The 19,757-nt window shown below is 44.1% G+C and overlaps 1 protein-coding gene across 4 annotated transcripts in view; it reads right to left on the bottom strand.

The window, feature by feature from the left end:
• BAIAP2 (BAR/IMD domain containing adaptor protein 2) overlaps positions 1-19,757 on the bottom strand; it is a 228,947-nt gene that overhangs the window by 43,037 nt on the left and 166,153 nt on the right. For 3 of the 4 annotated variants that reach the window (XR_012236794.1, XM_073606850.1, XM_073606847.1), the window contains exon 13: positions 8,142-8,179. Coding sequence is in view for 3 of the 4 variants with exons in the window: in XM_073606850.1 (XP_073462951.1) it covers positions 8,142-8,179 (38 nt within the window). In the remaining variant the exon portion in view is untranslated. Of the gene's footprint in view, positions 1-4,426; positions 6,179-8,141; positions 8,180-19,757 lie in introns of those variants that run through there. The other variant, XM_073606849.1, reaches the window with a different exon arrangement.

Raw genomic sequence — 19,757 nt, 5'->3', positions numbered from 1 at the left:
ATCCGGACCTTTTTGTTCAATTTTTGTCTCTGGAGACTTTGTGGCGATTATTTAGAGAATGGCGGAGTACCGGGGGAGTGGCTAAAGTTAAAAGGGGAAGATCTAATTCAAATTTCCATCTTTATTTTACTTTCTGCCTTTGCACAGAGGGGGAAAAAAAAAGGCCAACAACTTTTTAAAGTCTAGGAGCAATGGACTTTCTTAGTACCCCAAGGACAACAAGTCCTTTTGATTACATTAATGATGAACTTTTTGAAGTGTCCCCCGTTCCCCCCCCTATTACCGCCACCTCCACATCCTGCTGAGCAACACCACAACCCATCCAGGAGACCGGAAACCTCCAACCGCATCACTTTTTGCAGGTTGGGTTCTCCGACATGCCAAGGACTGGCCGCACACGTAAGCTAAAACCCCTGTGTCTGCACTTGCACCAGCAATGGGAATATTATTATTAATTCTGGTGGCTCTACAATGCTTTTCTCTTAAAGAGCAAGATTTGACACATGGAGGTCTCGGTGGAGTCATTCTTTGCCTGTCTATAGAAGTTACATTTTTTTTCAGAGGGGAAAATGCCGAAATTCTTTTAAAAATTACAGTGTCACCTTTCCCTTTTTACTCTATAGCCAACTAAAATTTGAAGGAGTTGGAATCCCAGCAGGCCTTATATGTACAGGTGTCCCTATAGGCGTGTGCATAGGGTGCGCCGGATGTGCCTGGGCACAACCTAATCACCCCGTTCACATTAGCATTATCGCTCTGTGTGCAGGTAAGGAGATGGGAAAGATCTCCCACTGAGTGGCTCTGCTTATAAGAGTGTGGAAGATTTCTCCTTCACTCTGAATCTGCAGGCAAGGAGATATTGTGCCGGCGGGGCAGAGTGTCACGAGAGAGAGACAGAGCGAGAGCGAGAGCGAGAGAGAGAGACAGAGCGAGAGAGAGAGACAGAGCGAGAGAGAGAGACAGAGCGAGAGAGAGAGACAGAGACAGAGCGAGAGAGACAGAGACAGAGCGAGAGACAGAGACAGAGCGAGAGACAGAGACAGAGCGAGAGACAGAGACAGAGCGAGAGACAGAGACAGAGCGAGAGACAGAGACAGAGCGAGAGACAGAGACAGAGCGAGAGACAGAGACAGAGCGAGAGACAGAGACAGAGCGAGAGACAGACAGAGCGAGAGACAGACAGAGCGAGAGAGACAGAGCGAGAGAGACAGAGCGAGAGAGACAGAGCGAGAGAGACAGAGCGAGAGAGACAGAGCGAGAGACAGAGCGAGAGACAGAGCGAGAGAGACAGAGCGAGAGAGACAGAGCGAGAGAGACAGAGCGAGAGAGACAGAGCGAGAGAGAGAGAGAGTGCGAGAGAGAGAGACAGAGCGAGAGCGAGAGCGACAGAGCGAGAGCGAGAGCGACAGAGAGAGACAGAGCGAGAGAGAGAGAGAGAGAGAGAGCGAGAGAGAGCGAGAGAGAGAGAGCGAGACAGAGCGAGAGAGAGCGAGACAGAGCGAGAGAGAGAGAGAGAGACAGAGCGAGAGAGAGAGAGCGAGAGAGCGAGAGAGCGAGAGAGCGAGAGAGAGAGAGCGAGAGAGAGAGAGCGAGAGAGAGAGAGCGAGAGAGCGAGAGAGAGAGAGCGAGAGAGAGAGAGCGAGAGAGAGAGAGAGACAGAGCGAGAGAGAGAGAGAGACAGAGCGAGAGAGAGAGAGAGACAGAGCGAGAGAGAGACAGAGCGAGAGAGAGAGACAGAGCGAGAGAGAGAGAGAGACAGAGTGAGAGAGAGAGAGAGAGACAGAGTGAGAGAGAGAGAGACAGAGCGAGAGAGAGAGCGAGAGAGAGAGCCAGAGAGAGAGACAGAGCGAGAGAGAGAGAGACAGAGCGAGAGACAGAGCGAGAGACAGAGCGAGAGACAGAGCGAGAGACAGAGCGAGAGACAGAGCGAGAGACAGAGCGAGAGACAGAGCGAGAGAGAGAGAGAGACAGAGCGAGAGAGAGAGAGAGACAGAGCGAGAGAGAGAGAGAGAGAGAGAGAGAGCGAGAGCGAGAGCGAGAGAGAGAGAGACAGAGCGAGAGAGAGAGAGAGAGAGAGACAGAGCGAGAGCGAGAGACAGAGCGAGAGAGAGAGAGAGCGAGAGAGAGAGACAGAGCGAGAGAGAGAGACAGAGCGAGAGAGAGAGACAGAGCGAGAGAGAGCGCGAGAGAGAATTTATATTACATACAGCAGGGAAAATAATGATTTGATCCCCTGCAGATTTTGTAAGTTTGCCCACTTACAAAGAAATGAACGGTCTATAATTTTTATCATAGGTGTATTTTAAATGATAGAGACAAAATATCAACCAAAAATCCAGAAGTAAAAAAAAAAAAAAAACACATGATACAAATGTTATAAATGGAGTTGCAGTTCATTGAGTAAAATATGTATTTGATCCCCAAACAAAACATGACTTAGTAGCTGGTGGAGAAACCCTTGATGGCAAGCACAGAGGTCAGACATTTCTTGTAGTTGGTGACCAGGTTTCCACACATCTCAGGAGGGATTTTGGTCCACTCTTCTTTACAGATCTTCTCTAAATCCTTAAGGTTTCTTGGCTGTTGCTTAGCAACTTGAAGTTTCAGCTCCCTCCATAAATTTTCTATAGGATTAAGGTCTGGAGACTGGCTAGGCCACTCCATGATCTCAATGTGCTTCTTCTTGAGCCACTCCTTTGTTGACTTGACGATATGTTTTGGGTCATTGTCACGCTGGAAGACCCATCCACAACCGATCTTCAATGTTCTGGCTGAGGGAAGAAGGTTCTCATCCAAGATTTTACGATACATGGCCCCGTCCATTGGCCCCTCAACGTGGCAAAGTTGGCCTGCAACTTTAGCAGAGAAACAGCCCCAAAGGGGCCGATTGTAGGGATGGTGTTCTTAGGGTCATAGTCAGCATTTTTATTCCTCCGAACGCGGCAAGTCGAGTTAATGCCAAAAAGCTCAATTTTGGTCTCATCTGACCACAGCACTTTCTCCCAATTCTGCTCAGAATCATTTAGATGTTCATTGGCAAACGTCAAATGGGCCTGTACATGTTCCTTCTTGAGAGGGGGGGACCTTGCGGGAACTGCAGGATTTTAATCCATGGTGGTGTATTGTGTTACCAATGGTTTGTTTGGTGACTGTGGTCCCAACTGCCTTGAGATCATTCACAAGCTCCTCCTGTGTAGTTCTAGGCTGATCCCTCACTTTTGATCATCCTCACCCCATGTATGGAGCCCCGGACTGAGGGCGATTGATGGTTGTTTTGCATTTCTTCCATTTGCGAATAATCGCTCCAACAGTTGTCTCCTTCTCACCAAACTTCTTGCTGATGGTCCTGTAGCCCATTCCAGCCTTGTGCAGGTCTACAATCTTGTCCCTGATGTCCTTTGACAGCTCTTTGGTCTTGCCCATGATGGTGAGGTTTGAATGGAAGAAAGAGATTCTGTGGACAGGTGTCTTTTATACACATAACGAGTTGTTGTTAGGAGCACCTTCTTATATTGACAGGACTAATCTGTGTACCACATGAGCACCTACTGTAGCCAGTCTATGGAAGCCAGAATTACTGTTGGTTAGTTGGGGATCAAATACTTATTTTACTCATTGAACTGCAACTCAATTTATAATATTTGTATTATGTGTTTTTTTTACGGGTTTTTGGTTGATATTCTGTCTCTATCATTTAAAATACACCTATGATAGAAAATATAGACCCTGCATTTCTTTGTAAGTGGGCAAACTTACACAATCTGCAGGGAATCATATAATTATTTTTCCCACTGTGTGTGTGTCATATATTATATATATATATATATATATATATAGATATATAGATATATAGATAGATATATAGATAGATATATAGATAGATATATAGATAGATATATAGATAGATAGATATACACACACACACACATATACACACACACACACACACACTATACATGCATGTGTGTTTGTTTGAGCTTTAGTATGTACATCCTAATGCAGCAGGCTGCGCACACCTATGGTTCGTATGGTAAAATTTTAGGCTTGTCACATTCCATCCCAGGGACCACAAGAGCAAATCAAGAGTGTGAAATATCCCCCAGTGGGTGTGGCTTCAGATATTTAATGTACAGAATGCCTTCTTCATGTGACTGGCTCACTGCCTTTCCCATATGTCTGCACAGAATTTGGCGACAAAAATCTCATCTTTGGTGATCTACAAATGCAGAGGGATTAGAGACAGGTTCTCTTTATACACTTCATCGTGCGATTCTACCTGGAAACCCCATTGCGGTCAGCATTTTAAGGAAGTTGCCACAATATCCTGTTTTATGATCTCCGGGTAGAAGCTGAAACAGAATTTGCCATGATGGCCTGAAAAGGAACGCTTTTCTGTCTTCTGAAAAACACATTGCAGAAAGTGAAGCCCATTTTTGTGAAGTTTATACAAAACAAAAAGGCCAGAGAAAATAAATGTAACTCCACTTCTTGGTCTCAATATAGCAATAACTAATCCGAGCAGACAATAGGAGAGAACACAGTAACAGTCCCTACATAGCCCCATGCATACAGAGAGCACATACACCTGGAGGGATAGCAGGTAAGGAAGTTTAAGTGTACTTGTCACAATATTAATCTCCCTAAAGTGCCTTCAATTTAAGCTCAGACCATATCAGCCTCCCTCTCCAAAGCCAGGAAATCTGGAGTGCAAACTCAACTTCTGCCAAGAAATTCATGGGCAGGCCTAATGCATCCTGCAATTTCCTATTGGCTCTTCAACAAAAAGAGGTCTCCTTGGTGATCAGATGTTGTGAAAAGTGATATGGAGGCAGCTGAGGGCATCTGTTGAATAAGAAGGCCAGTTAGAGACATTTTGCATGGTGACAGGTGAGTTCTAAAGGGATTCTCTGCCCTTGCTACAGATTTAACTCTAAGGGTAACCATGGCAAAGTGGTAAATCTGGTCCACACCAAATGCCAATGCTGTAGGTGAAGTGGAGAAGGGTTTGATCTTCCACTAGATCTTCGCTGTTGTCTGGGATCCCAGCAGGAAGATTTCTTCCCACTCCTGAAGTGCCCATAAAAAGGTCAACCTTGGCTCTTCAATTGATTTACTGTCAAGGCAACCACTTGTAGATTCTTCAAAAAAATCCAATGAGAACCTGCAAACCAGGAGCACATGAAGTGAAGCTCTAAGCCAAGTCAGGTTGAAGAGATTAGATGCTCCTGCTGGGGTTCAAGATGTGGCAGAGCAATCAACTGCCCCTTCATGCCCATTATGAAGAAAATCTTACTGGGTGGATTACTCTTTAAATGAAAAGTTGTCTCTTGAGTGGTTGCAAGCCACCTCTACAGATTCAGTATATCTGTCAGCAACCATTTCTACTGGGAAGTTGACTGGAACTCTTGAAACATCTGTTTCTGCTTGCAACTAATGAAGCCATGTGGAAAGCCAGATGAGACTTTTCTGCCAATGAAAGAGCTCCCCTTCCTTAGAGGCCACTGAACAGAGTAATGAAGGGCAAACCCAATAGCAAGTCCAATATTGGCCACCTTTTAACCATGGCAGCCTAGAGAGAGTGGCTATATTAACAGTACCTAAAAGTTCTTTCCTTGCAGAAAAGTGTCATTGACAAGTTCACAGTTGAAACCATTTCTCAAGGAGCAACTCTCACCAGTCCTAAAAAGAATCCCTTTAACATTTCCCTTGCGGTTATGACTTGCGCCAAAAAAAAGAGAGTCTCACACACATTTAAGTAAAAACTAGTATAAAACATAAAATGGTTATAGAACTTCTCTGTATGTTCAATAATTACACTTTGGCAATTTGTGCTCCAAAAATTCCTCTGTAAACGACAAAGCCGAAAAAAAAAAAAGAAAAAAAAAAAAAAGCACTAAGAGGAGAAAAGCCATTCGCTGAGCCTTGGCATGCTGAGCTCACCAACTACTGCTCTGCAATAGGTTAGGCATTCCTCGAATGACACATCGGGGTTCACAGAGGGAATAAGATCTAGAAAATCATTTTTTTTGTTCCAGAGAGTACAAAAGTAAACAAAGATTTCCAAGAAAATCAGCGACTCGAAGGAGAGGGAAAGAAAAGATGAAAGTTCTTCTAAGCAGCAGCTGCCATGTCTGTGCAAGCGTGTCCTCACACAGTGGATATCATGGTCCCATTGCCGCTGTGAAACAAAAAAAAAAAAGAATAGAAAGAGTACTGCTGAGGTGATCATCATTAGAGGAGCACATCACAACGTCACGACACGGATGGCCAACACAAGCTGCAGTATCTCTTACTCACAGACACGGGTACCTGGGTTTGGGTGAGGCCAACAGGAAAGGGTAAAACGTGAACTTTGTTTCATCAAAATATGTTCTCAGAGAAAGCACCAACTCTTTCTACTTACACATAAAGGGGGTAGTAGTTTTCCACTCTACATCCAGAGGAGATCCAACAGATTGGCTAGGTTGGCTAGGCTAAAGCAGAATATTTAATAACACATCCCTAGCTGATGGACCTCTTGTGGACGTAGAGTAGCAAGTTACTAAACATTCTTTTAGTCTAGCCAACCTCGGAGAAGGTTCCAGAGAAGGTTCCAGATGTTACCTAGCCGAGGGACCTCCGGTGGAACATTCTCCAAAGTTGGTTAGGCTTAAACTGTTTAGTAGTTTGCTACTCTACCTCAACAGATGTTCAACAGCAAGTTAACATCTGGGACCTTCCCTAAAGTCGTTGATGCCAAGACAAATTATTGGTTCTCTTCTGAAAATTGAGTAACAAATTATTAAATAATCTCGCTTTGCATCAACGACTTCAGAGAAGGTCACAGTTGCTAAACGTTTTGTTTCCGCCTAGTCAACCCTGGAGAAGGTCCCAGCTGTTACCTAGCTGTTGGACCTCCAGTGGAGGTTGAGCAGCAAAAACATTCTGTTTTATTATGGCCAACTTCAAAGTCCCAGACTTCACCTTGCCGTTTAGTAATTTGCTACAAACTCGAGAATAGAACCAACAGCTAAGTAAAATCTGGGACCTTTTCCAAAGTTGGCTAGGCTAAAACAGAATGTTCTCCTGAAACTCCTGAAGGGTACCTACTGACTAACCCACTAGCTAAGTAGAAAAGCACATTTGGTAACTTGCTACTCTACTTCCACAGGAGGTCCAATGGCTAGGTAACATCTGGGACCTTCCATGTAGTCGTTGATGCCAAGACAAATTATTGGTTCTCTTCTGGAGTTTGAGTAATAAATTACTGACCCCAGATGTTACCTTGCTGTTGGACCTCCAGTGGAAGTTGAGTAGCAAACTGCTAAACATATAATTTGGGTATGGCCAATGTCAAAGTCCCAGATTTCACCAGCTGTAATTTGCTTCCCTAAAGTCAGTGATGCCAAGACAAATTGTTTAGTAATTTACTACTTAAACGCCACAAGAGAACCTGCAGCTAGGTGAAGTCTGGGTCTGTCTCTGATAAATTAGGATGTTTAGCAACTTAGTATTCAACCTTCATAGAAGGTCCAACAGCTGTGCAAAATCTGAGACCTTCTCTGAAGCCACCTCCAGTAACACAATTCTCTTAAAATAACTACACTGTGCATCATGACACCAAACATAATGAAAAAGAGATTTTGGGTTTGCATATCAAATTTATCAACAAATTTATAAAGGCTTTCCAATGATTTTTAGGAGGAGCCAAATGGTGCCGTTGTCCTGGTGCTCAAAACACTTCTCCTACACAAAACACAAGAAGCTGGCATTCAGGACAAGCCGAAACCGGATCCTCAATCAAAATGACTAAATGCTTATTAGAGTAGACCCAAACTTTCATCCAATTCAAACCACTTGCTGATAAGGTTGTTCATAATGGACTTAGATTAGGGAGATGAAAAAAATAACACTAAGTATAAGAAACCGAATCCAGCATCAAGTTCCTACCAGTGTTAATAAGGGATACTGCAGGTGACGTGCAATACGGAGAGTGAGAATGCTGAAAACCACTATGGAGAGAACAATGAAATCACAAATACACCAATAAAGATGCATCATTTTTACCATAGCACAGTGAGAATACAACACATGCATTGAATGGAATATTAAATCACCATGATACAAAACAATGGTAAAAAACAAACCACATATTAGATTACCTGTTGGCGGGGCGTGCTGCTCCGTAGTCATCTAAGCCCTAACGAGGAACAGGAAAAGAGAAGGAAATGCACAGGCGTTAAAATCATAAACCAGAAAACTTTTTGAAAGACAAAAAAGACTTTGCTGAGCTGAGGCATTTCTAACAGAAGCAGGAGGTCAAGGAAATTATTCTTAAAGGGTCACTGTCCACCCAAAATGGAATTGCGCAGCTTCTGGGGAGTTCAAAGCACCCAATGGCTTGCTGGACTCGGGGCTCGAGGAAAGGTTCTCTCATCAATGCCTAAAGCTCAGATCACGTGAGCATGGCTCTACCTGCCCCTACTTCTCTGCCGCTGGTCTGCAGACCTCCAGGCATTTACAACCAAGACTGGGCAAAGGGGCTAAGCCATCTCTGCTTATCAATTATTCTTACATTTTCTGGGGAATTTCAACAACACCCAAAGCTCTCCATTTGTCCAAATCCCTCCCATGGGTACCACAGAAGATTCCTCATTGGCCACCATCTGTAGAAAATGCATGGAACTATTATAGAAGAGTTAGGATTCTTGGAGGTCAATAACCCCATTGAGGTCTTCATGTTGTGTCATCAGGACATCCACCCTCCGATGGTAAATCTTATCTTATTATGTCCACTAGGAAGAACACATAAGCATTTTCTCTTGTGCCACCAAAACAAGGTGACAATAGAGGCTGAAGGAGGACCAGGGGTATCGTACGTACGTCACAATTGCAACCTGGCCCCCTGTACACCTGGATGGGGGGGGGGGGGGGCATATACAGTGAATATAAAAAGTCTACACACCCCTGTTTAACTGTCAGGTTTCTGAGATGTAAAAAAAATAAACGAGACAAAGATCAATCATTTCAGAACTTTTTCCACCTTTAATTTGACCTATAAGCTGTACAACTCTATTGTAAAACAAACTGAAATCTTTGGGGGGGGGGCGTAAAAATAAAGGATAGACATAAAGTAGTTGCATAAGTGTGCACACCCTCTTATAACTGGGGATGTAGCTGTGTTCAGAATTAAGCCATCACATTCAAACTCATGTTAAATAGGAGTCAGTACACACCTGCAATCGTGTAAAGTGTCTCTGATAAACCCCAAATTAAGTTCAACTGTTCTAGTAGATCTTTCCTGACATTTTCTTAGTCGCATCCTACAGCAAAAGCCATGGTCCGCAGGGAGATTCCAAAGCATCAGAGGGATCTCATTGTTAAAAGGTATCAGTCAGGAGAAGGGTACAAAAGAATTTCCAAGGCATTAGATATACCATGGAACACAGTGAAGACAGTCATCATCAAGTGGAGAAAATATGGCACAACAGTGACATTACCAAGAACTAGACATCCCTTCAAAATTGATGAAAAGACGAGAAGAAAACTGGTCAGGGAGGCTGTCAAGAGGCCTACAGCAACATTAAAGGAGCTGCAGGAATATCTAGCAAGTACTGGCTGTGTGGTACATGTGTCAACAATCTCCCGTATTCTTCATATGTCTGGGATAAGGGATAGAGCGGCAAGACTGAAGCCTTTTCTTACCAAGAAAAACACCCAAACCCGGCTAAATTTTGCAAAAACACATCTGAATTCTCCCAAAAGCATGCGGGAAAATGTGTTATGTCTGATGAAACCAAGGATGAACTTTTTGGCCATATTTCCAAAAGATATGTTTGGTGCAAAAACAACACTGCACATCACCAAAAGAACACCATACCCACTGTGAAGCATGGTGGTGGCAGCATTATGCTTTGGGGCAGTTTTTCTTCAGCTGGAACAGGGGCCTTAGTCAAGGTAGAGGGAATTATGAACAGTTCCAAATACCAGTCAATTTTGGCACAAAACCTTCAGGCTTCTGCTAGAAATCTGAAGATAAAGAGCAACTTCATCTTTCAGCTTGACAACGACCCAAAGCATACATCCAAATCGACAAAGGAATGGCTTCACCAGAAGAAGATTAACGTTTTGGAATGGCCCAACCAGAGTCCAGAACTGAATCCCATTGAAAATCTGTGGGGTGATCTGAAGAGGGCTGTGCACTGGAGATGCCCTTGCAATCTGACAGATTTGGAGTGTTTTTGCAAAGAAGAGTGGGCAAACATTGCCAAGTCAAGATGTGCCATGCTGATAGACTCAGACCCAAAAGGACTGAGCGCTGTAATAAAATCAAAAGGTGCTTCAACAAAAGTATTAGTTTAAGGGTGTGCACACTTATGCAACCATATTTTCGTTTTTTAACTTCCCTCCGCCTAAAAGATTTCAGTTTGTTGCTCAACTAAGTTGTACAGTTTATAGGTCACATTAAAAGGTGGAAAAAGTTCTGAAATGATTTATCTTTGTCTCATTTTGTTACATCACAGAAACCTGACATTTTAAACAGGGTGTGTAGACTTTTTATATCCACTGCAGAGAAACCGATCCCCTCCGAAAATGATTGGTTCTTCTACATGACCGCCATCCTATCCACCTTCTCTGATTGGGCCCCTGTGTGATCCCAAACCCCCCCCTCATCCTAGCGCTGCCGGGTTCCTCCCTCCCCTCCCCCGCCGGCTGCTGTGGGGGATCTGCCAGGATGGAGAGCAGCAGGGAAGGGGCCGGTAAATGTGTCATTTACCACCCCCTTCCTTGTCTGAATGAATAGAGTCAGCGATTGGTACCAATTGACTCTGTTCATTCATAACTGAGGCATAGTAATTTGTGTTCATTCATAACTGTGTTTACTATGCTTCAGTTTATGAATGAACGGGAAGCCTCTGTACAGAGCTCTTCCTGTCCATTCATTCTGTACAGCTGAGGCTGCAGAGATGGGGATTGAGGGCTGTGTCCTCAATCTCCTTTATCTCAATGGCAGAACATCAGAGATATGTTTAGACCCAAGATTTCTCACCAACCTCCTACAAAAAAAAAAAAAAAATAATAGTTGTAAAAAGCCATAAAAAAATAAAATTGAAAATAAATAACATGGTAAGAAATTAAAAAATAAAATAACAAAAACAAAAAAACTAACGACAGGGTCGCACTTGCGACCGTGCACTGTGGGGATCAGGGGGGGCCATTTATGGTTTCTTGCACCGGGGCCTCTGAAGGTTCTAGGTACACCTCTGAGAAGGACTCTCCCAACTGGAACACAAACTGCAAAAAAAAAAAAAAACACACACACAACGGGGGCTCTTTACCTTTTTACCCTCTACATTTCGGTTTATGGTGGGGGAAGGGGGGAGTGGGGGTAGAGTTTCTTACATATAGGGCATTTTTAGTTTTCCAGGAATAACACCTAAAAAAGTTGGAGCCAGAATCTTCAAGGAAAGCTGGAGACCTCCCTCAGAGCCCTGAATGTAATCACTTTTAGGTGGACAAACCCTTTAATTACCTTAATTTCACAGCAGAGATCTATAAGCTGTTGGGTATGCAGTGTGCTCTTCCAGATCTAATTGGAAAGAAGCCGCATCCAGGACGGGGATGATGATGATGATGAAATGTTTGATTAGCAGTCCATATGCTATGGGGAGGGGGGGTGGGTGCTGCACTGCTGGGCAGTGTGTGATGGGGGGGGGTGTAAAATGCCTATTGTACGGCATTTCTCCAAACTAAAAGAGCGACAAGGACATCCGAGAAACAGAAGATTATCGAAATATGAGGACTTCTGCCAGAAATCATTTCTCAGCCTCCCCTGTGGGCTCAGGATCTTCAGACAAGTAATGCTACAGTTTAAAGGAGGACCCCAGCCAAAAAAGAAAAATTTCCCACTTATGTTGTCCATGGATTACTGGAATTCTGCATTCTGTGCAACCGGGCCTTGACACTATCACCGATCCTGCCTACTCCTTGATGGCTTTACCACATCAGTAACATCTTTGTGGCCCCCTTCCTTGTACAATAGTAAGCCAAGGTTAGAAGGGCACCAGAAGCGGCCATTGTGACCATGGCAGTAGGGAAAGGCTGATCACTATGGCGCTCTCTCTGCTCTCTTATTACAATTCAGTCTATTTAGTCTAATCTGAGCGAGGAGGAGGAGGAGGATTTGGAGAAGACTTACTTTATATACAGCACACCATGCAAGATATGGTGCGGGGGGTTTCACTTCTGGATGGATCTGTGGGATATCCTGGATCCATGTCATGAATAGTCATGGTCAACCACCATCACCATAACAACTAATGATTCTTTAGGACGCATGGCGTTGTTCCTTGCTATATTGATGGTGGCCGACTCATGTGCACAATGGCAGTGCATAATGGATTCAGAGCAGGTGGCAGGGCCACCCCCAGCATTCAGAAGACCATCTCCACTTCCCTCGACACTTGGAGCCAAAACATAGGACTTGAATATGAAAAGGGGATTGGGGGGGTCTCTGTAATAGGGGAACTGTGTGGTGATGGGGGTACTCTGATGTACAGAGGCTACTCTGATGTGATGGGGGGCGGCTCTGAAGTGATGGGGGACTCCAACATGATGTGATCTTCATCAGGGTGGTTGTGTGCTAATCCCAGGAACACGTTTCCTATTGATAACATTTACATTTTTAAAGATTGAGGGGCTCCAGATTTTTGATCACTTTTAAAAGGGGCTGCAACTAAAAAAAAAAAAGTTCAGAAACGCTGCTATAGAGTGTATATTTCGCCTGAATCGTCACCTAGAGGCACTAAAGTTCAACAACCGCCTTACCAAAGTCATTCTACTTCGAGATGAGGAACCCAAAGTCCATATGGGAAGTGACCAAAAATTTAGGATCTTCGCCATACCTGGAAGCCATCTACTGGGTCTAGTTTGGGAGATTTGCATGTTAGCATTGTTTTAAGCTTCAGAAACTGACAAATTCATCATGGGCCATTGTAAATCCATCTACTTTTTTTTTTTTTTTTGCAGAGGTTGGCGCTCCTCTAATTCCTCCATCTCCTCACATTATGATGAAGTTTAAATAACGGTGTAAAAGGGAGGATGGAAATAGAATTTCTCTGCAGCTTGGGTGAGCTTGACATATTCGCCTGCATTAGCATAAGAGGATATAAATATCCACCAGAATATTTTAGCATTCCTTTTCAGAGACATGTCAGCGATTAACTCTTGCAGCTAAGTGGCACACCGAAGGAGATAACAAGAATGAGCTGCAGCGTTACAGGAATTACGGATTGTGCTTTAACGTCACCACAACGAACATATGGATAATCTGTCTCCGGAGGGCGGTGGGGATTATGCTTGGGACAGGCAGGGTCAAGGCATTGATACAAGAGCACCTTTCATGTCTCTGGTGAGTTGGTATCATTGTTGGTATGGACAGGTGACATAATCAGGCTGCACTCCTCATAGTACTGGACCTTCAATGATTGGTGCCTGTAGTGAATCCCATGGATGGCGCCATGCCAGAACCAGATGAACAGATACCAGTACTCCAAACAGATGTGTTTCATGTGTTTGTTGTAAAGAAGGCATCACATAAGGCATAAGGAACCTAATGTTTCAGGGTCCTGCACAGAACCCTGACCTCATCCCTACTGATCACCTTTAAGATGAATTGGAACACTGATGGTTAGTCAGGTCTTCTCAGCCAACATCAGTACCTGACCTCACAAATAGGCACAATTTGTGGTAAGCATTTCCAGAAGAGTGGAGCCAGTTCCATAAAAGACATGGTTTGGTGTGGAGGAACTACGGTGCCCTGTACGAAGCCCTGACCTCAACCTTACTGAACACCACTGAGATAAATTGGAATTTATTTGGTTCCTAATGTGAGCCAGATCTTCTCATTCAACATCAGTACCTGACCAATGAGCACATATTTCCACAGACACCCTCCAGTATCTTGTAGAAAGTCTTCTCAGAAGAGTGGAGGATGTTATAGCCACATATGGGGCAACTCCATATTAATGACCATGGGGAGAGTGGAGGTGAATTCATTAGGACATGATTCGGTGTGGAGGAACTTGAGTGTCCTGTACAGAGCCATGATCTCATCCCTACTGACCACCTTTGGGGTGAATTGGAATGTTGATTACAAGCCAGGTTTTTGTTTTTTTTTTTGGCACCCAACATGTGAGTCAGGTCTTCTCATCCACCATCAGTACCTGACCTCACAAATTACCTTTTGGATTAATGGGGTTCTAGCTGACCTCAGTCCTAATGAACACCCTTCAGGATGAATTAGAACACCAACTGTGACTCAAGTCATCTAAACTTACATCAGTACCCGACCTCACAAATGGGACAAATTCCCACAGACACCCTCCAAAATCTTGTGGGAAATCTTCCCAGAAGAGTGGAGGATGTTAGAGCCACAAAGGGGGGCAACTTCATATCAATGGCCAGGGGGGAGGGGGACAATTTCATATCAATGGCCATGGGGGGGGGGGGGGGGGACAACTCCATATACATGGCCATGGTTTTTGGGAATGGGACATCCTACAAGTGTAATGGTCAGGTGAAAACAATCTTTTGCCCATATAGTGTAGAAGGCATAGTAGATCCTGGTGAACTGGAGAGGACAAATTTACATTTTTGGACCGGTTTCCCCCTAAAGCAAGTAAAACTGGTTTTATAGTGTTAAAAAAAAAAGAAAACATTTGGGAGGAGCTATACGAGGCGATTTCTGGTGGAAGTGCTGCTGTAGCGTCTTCCTTTGCACCAAATCTTACTGTTTGCGCTTACGTTGCACCTTGACGGTTTATATAGACCATAATTGTTTCTCTGCTCCAAACGTTGGCAGAAAACAGCTGCCAGGAAGGGCCAATACGCCACAAAATGCACTTAATTACGAACAATAATAAAGGAAAACCGCCAGGGTACCACACGTGGTCAGCAGCAAACAGTGGTTTATCCAGTCTGCAAAGGAAGATGGCTGCTATCAACCAACTTACGGGTGTTGACCTCTTACAAGGTTTGTACAGTCCGACTGACTGTGGATAGAGACCGTTGGCAGTCCTGTGTATTGTATACCCATAGGGTACAGAGTAACCCTATAAATGAGGAACATAAAGCACTGTGGAACAGACTCGGGTTAACCAGCATAAGAGTCACATCAACCGGAAACCTTTTAACCTTTTCTTATTTACCATCCAAATAAAAGAAAAAAAAACAAAAGAAAAAACTGATATTTCAGTTTCAAGTGGAAACAATTTGCTAAGAATTCAGTAGCCAAATCTCCCTCTACATCAGGGATATGCAATTAGCGGACCTCCAGCTGTTGCAAAACTACAAGTCCCATCATGCCTCTGCCTCTGGGTGTCATGCTTGTGGCTGTCAGAGTCTTGCTATGCCTCATGGGACTTGTAGTTCTGCAACAGCTGGAGGTCCGCTAATTGCATATCCCTGCTCTACATAAAGGAAAACTCCACAATCTCAAAGTTAAATATGTAATAAATGCTACAGAAGCCATTTTGAGGTATAAAGAACTATGCCCCCCCATACAATTTTAAAAAATAATATATATATCTTTTTTAGTATTTATCTATCTTATGGGGGGGGCCCCCAGTACCACTTTTTTAAGACCCAGTACAAGTACTGATACATTTTTTTTTAAGTACTCGCCGATACCGATACTTTTTTTTTTTTAATGTCATGTGACAGTTTTCACTGACTGATGGATGGGCACTGATGGGTGGCACTGACTGATGGGCCCGCCGATAAGTGGCACGCACTGATGGCTGTCACTGACGGATGAACAATAATAGGTGGCACTGATATAGCACTGATGAGCACTGATAGGTGGCACGCACTGATGGCTGGCACTGATAGATGGCACCGACTGATGAGCACTGAAATAAATGACATGAGAGGAAAAGAAAGAAAACTAAACTATTTTGCTATGCTGCCTGTGACGCCCATCTTGGTGCACCCTGCACTCAGCCGCATAAAAGCAGCAGTGGACATTTCGTTACACCCAGCTCAAACTTTATGGGCTGGGTGTAACACGATGTCCACTGCTGGTTTACTGTGGCCGAGTGCAGGGTGTACCAAGATGGGTGTCGGGATGTTCAAGCACTGACGGCAACATGGAGCGTCACTTTCGTTACTGAAAGTGACGGCTCCGGTCACCGATGGATGATGTGGCTGCACCCTGCACCCCTGCCAGCTTACCTGCTAGAGGACTCGCTCTCCCCGCTGACTCCCTGTTGCACGCTGCCTTTCTCCCATCCCGGGTATCAGATTAAGCATCGGGATCATTTGTGCGAGTACTAGTATCGGTACAACCCTAAACATACATACATATACATTATATATATATATATATATATATATATATATATATATATATATATATATATATATATATATATATATATATATTACACATACATACACACACATACACATACATACATATATACACACACACACACACACACACACACACACACTGTATCTCACAAAAAGTGAGTACACCCCTAAGTAAAAATGTCCAAATTGGGCCCAAAGTATCAATATTTTGTGTGGCCACCATTATTTTCCAGCACTGCTTTAACCCTCTTGGGCATGGAGTTCACCAGAGCTTCACAGGTTGTCACTGGAGTCCTCTTCCCCTCCTCCATGACGACATCACGGAGCTGGTGGATGTTAGAGACCTTGCGCTCCTCCACCTTCTGTTTGAGGATGCCCCACAGATGCTCAATAGGGTTTAGGTCTGGAGACATGCTTGGCCAGTCCATCACCTTTACCCTCAGCTTCTTTAGCAAGGCAGTGGTCGTGTTGGAGGTGTGTTTGGGGTCGTTATGTTGGAATACTGCCCTGCGGCCCAGTCTCTGAAGGGAGGGGATCATGCTCTGCTTCAATATGTCACAGTACATGTTGGCATTCATGGTTCTCTCAATGAACTGTAGCTCCCCGGTGTCGTGGAGATTTCTCTATACGCTACGCGTATTCCATGTCTCATGCTCTAATAAGCACCCTTTCACCCTTTCGGTATAATGCATCTTAGCATGACCTGGTTTCCCGTATTTCCCCAAGTAAGCAGACATAGTCACCGTCCTCTTACATCCTCAGCTCCACAGCTCGAATAACTGCCCTGATCCTGAGAGCAATCTTTATTCATAGAACAATAGAGCCTGTTGGCTTCACAAATCAGCCAATCAAGCACAGGCAAGCAGGAGGGGTTATACAACAACCAATGAACAATGACTAGGGGAGTATTATGGGCGTGTCTGGGCAGGGACAGTGTGTATGATTTCCCGCCCCCTGTCTCTTTAAGCCATCATCATGGCTGTCCTTGGAATCATGGACACTGTCTCCGGTCAACGCACCCAAAGAGTCCCATTTTTACCATTGATGTGAATCCTTATTCTGCATTGTTCAGAGAACAATGCATACCCGGGATTATACTACCATTCCTGTGGATGGGAGATTGTCTGCAGAGGCCTGCCAAGGCCCCCCCAAATGTGTTGATCAGGCACACATGGCTGACACGGGCGTACATCCACTCATAACCAATAATGTCTTTGCAGAGTAAACACATCCCCTCAAACGATCGTCTGTGTATCGCACAGGGGCCCTTCGCTGGCGGACATATCCCCACTCTGCAAACACTTCTCTGCATCCTCAAGAACCTTTTCACTACCAGATGGATCTCAACCAGCGTCAGTCTGCCCCAGTCTGCTCTTTAGAGCGGGCTGCGGGAGAACTTAAGCCTCGTACACACGATCGGAATTTCCGCAGACAAAACCTCAGAATTGTGCCCGAAGGCATGTGCCTGGATATTGTCTTGCATACAAAAACGGCAAGGAATTGTCGGCCAACAAACACGAACGTAGTGACGTACTACGTGGTTTTTCAGCTCTTTTGCGCCGCCCTTTGGGCTCCTTCTGCTAATTTCATGTTAGAAGTTTGGCGAGTGTTGATTCGCGCTTTTCATTTAGTTTCTGAACGGCCGTTCGTCAACCAGACATGTTGCGGAATCGGAGGAGATAACGTGTTATTTATTATTGGCCTTGGAGTTATTGCTTTGACCCAAGTCCAGTCCAGGAACAGGAGGAGGAGGATTTCTTGGATCAAAAATTGGTTGTTTTATTAATGGTGATCAATTCTGTCATATGCCTTTGCTGCGGGAGCTCCAGGAGAATAATCCGGATGATTTTCGGAATTATCTCCGGATGACGGACCCCTGCTTTCACCAACTCTTGGCATTGGTGACCCCCTATATTAAGAAGCAGGACACACGCATGAGGCTTTTATTTATTTTTTTGGTTGAATAATAATGATTTGTTATATTTTCTATATTTTTGGATGCATAGAATGTACTTTTTGGTTAAGTTCTATTGGCAGATAGAATGTCTAATTTTATTTGTTTTCTTTTTTTAATGCACAATAAAAAAAATTGTGTAGAATAATACTTGGCTATGTGTTTTACTTCAAATGACAGTTTGGGAGTAGGCAGTTACATTTAAAAAAAATACAATGTAAAATTGACAAGGGACACCAACATAGTTGTATCTTTGATCTTAAAAACTACAGATAATGGTGTTGTGGTAACTTGTTCAAAAAAAAAAAAAAAAAAAAAAAAAAAAAGCATAATAATATTATTCTTGATATCACTAGAAAAAAAAAAAAAAAGCCTTTGAAAATTCATTTGTAATAAATCCATCAGTATCACCAGCAAAGCAGCTTCATTATTATCCTATTAAAGAAGAGGAGAATTGTGCGCTGCATTTCGACATTTCATAATTTGCCGCGTCACGAATGTGAATTCTCCATTACCAACGCTAGTTTACAAGACTGACCGCTTCCGGCTCGTCCTTGCTTCCGAGCATGCGTGTTTGTACTTTGGACTTTTGTCCGACGGACCTGTGTACACACGCTCGGAAAATCCAACACCACACATTTGTCCGCGGAAAATTTAAAAACCTGCCATCCAACATTTGTCCGCAGAAAATCCGACAACACTTGTTCGATGGAGCGTACAAACGGTCGGATTTTCCGCCAACAGCCTGTCATCACACATTTCCCATCAGAAAAAACGATCGTGTGTACGAGGCTTAACGCTGGGAGACACTATGACAATACATATTAAATACATCTTCATAAAATTTCCACAACACCAGTGCCGGCAGCACTCATGCAGCCCCAGACCATGACACTCCACCACCATGTTTGACTGTAGGCAAGACACACTTGTCTTTGTACTCCTCACCTGGTTGCCCCCACACACACTTGTCACCATCTGAACCAAATAAGTTTATCTTGGTCTCATCAGACCACAGGACATGGTTCCAGTAATCCATGTCCTTAGTCTGCTTGTCTTCAGCAACCTGCGGGCTTCCTTCTGGGACGACAGCCATGCAGACCAATTTGATGCAGTGTGCGGCGTATGGTCTGAGCACTGACAGGCTGACCCCCCCACCCCTTCAACCTCTGCAGCAATGCTGGCAGCACTCATACGTCTATTTCCCAAAGACAACCTCTGGATATGACGCTGAGCACGTGACCTCAACTTCTTTTGTGGGCCATGGCGAGGCCTGTTCTGAGTGGAACCTGTCCTGTTATACCGCTGTATGGTCTTGACCACCGTGCTGCAGCTCAGTTTCAGGGTCTTGGCAATCTTCTTATAGCCTAGGTCATCTTTATGTAGAGCAACAATTCTTTTTTTCAGATCCTCAGAGAGTTCTTTGCCATGAGGGGCCATGTTGAACTTC

The sequence above is a fragment of the Aquarana catesbeiana genome, linkage group LG12 (genome assembly GCF_042186555.1).
Source record: "Aquarana catesbeiana isolate 2022-GZ linkage group LG12, ASM4218655v1, whole genome shotgun sequence".
In the NCBI taxonomy this organism is placed as follows: Eukaryota; Metazoa; Chordata; class Amphibia; order Anura; family Ranidae; genus Aquarana; species Aquarana catesbeiana.
Note: the sequence above shows the minus strand (reverse complement) of the source record. Positions and strands in the feature narration are given on the sequence as shown.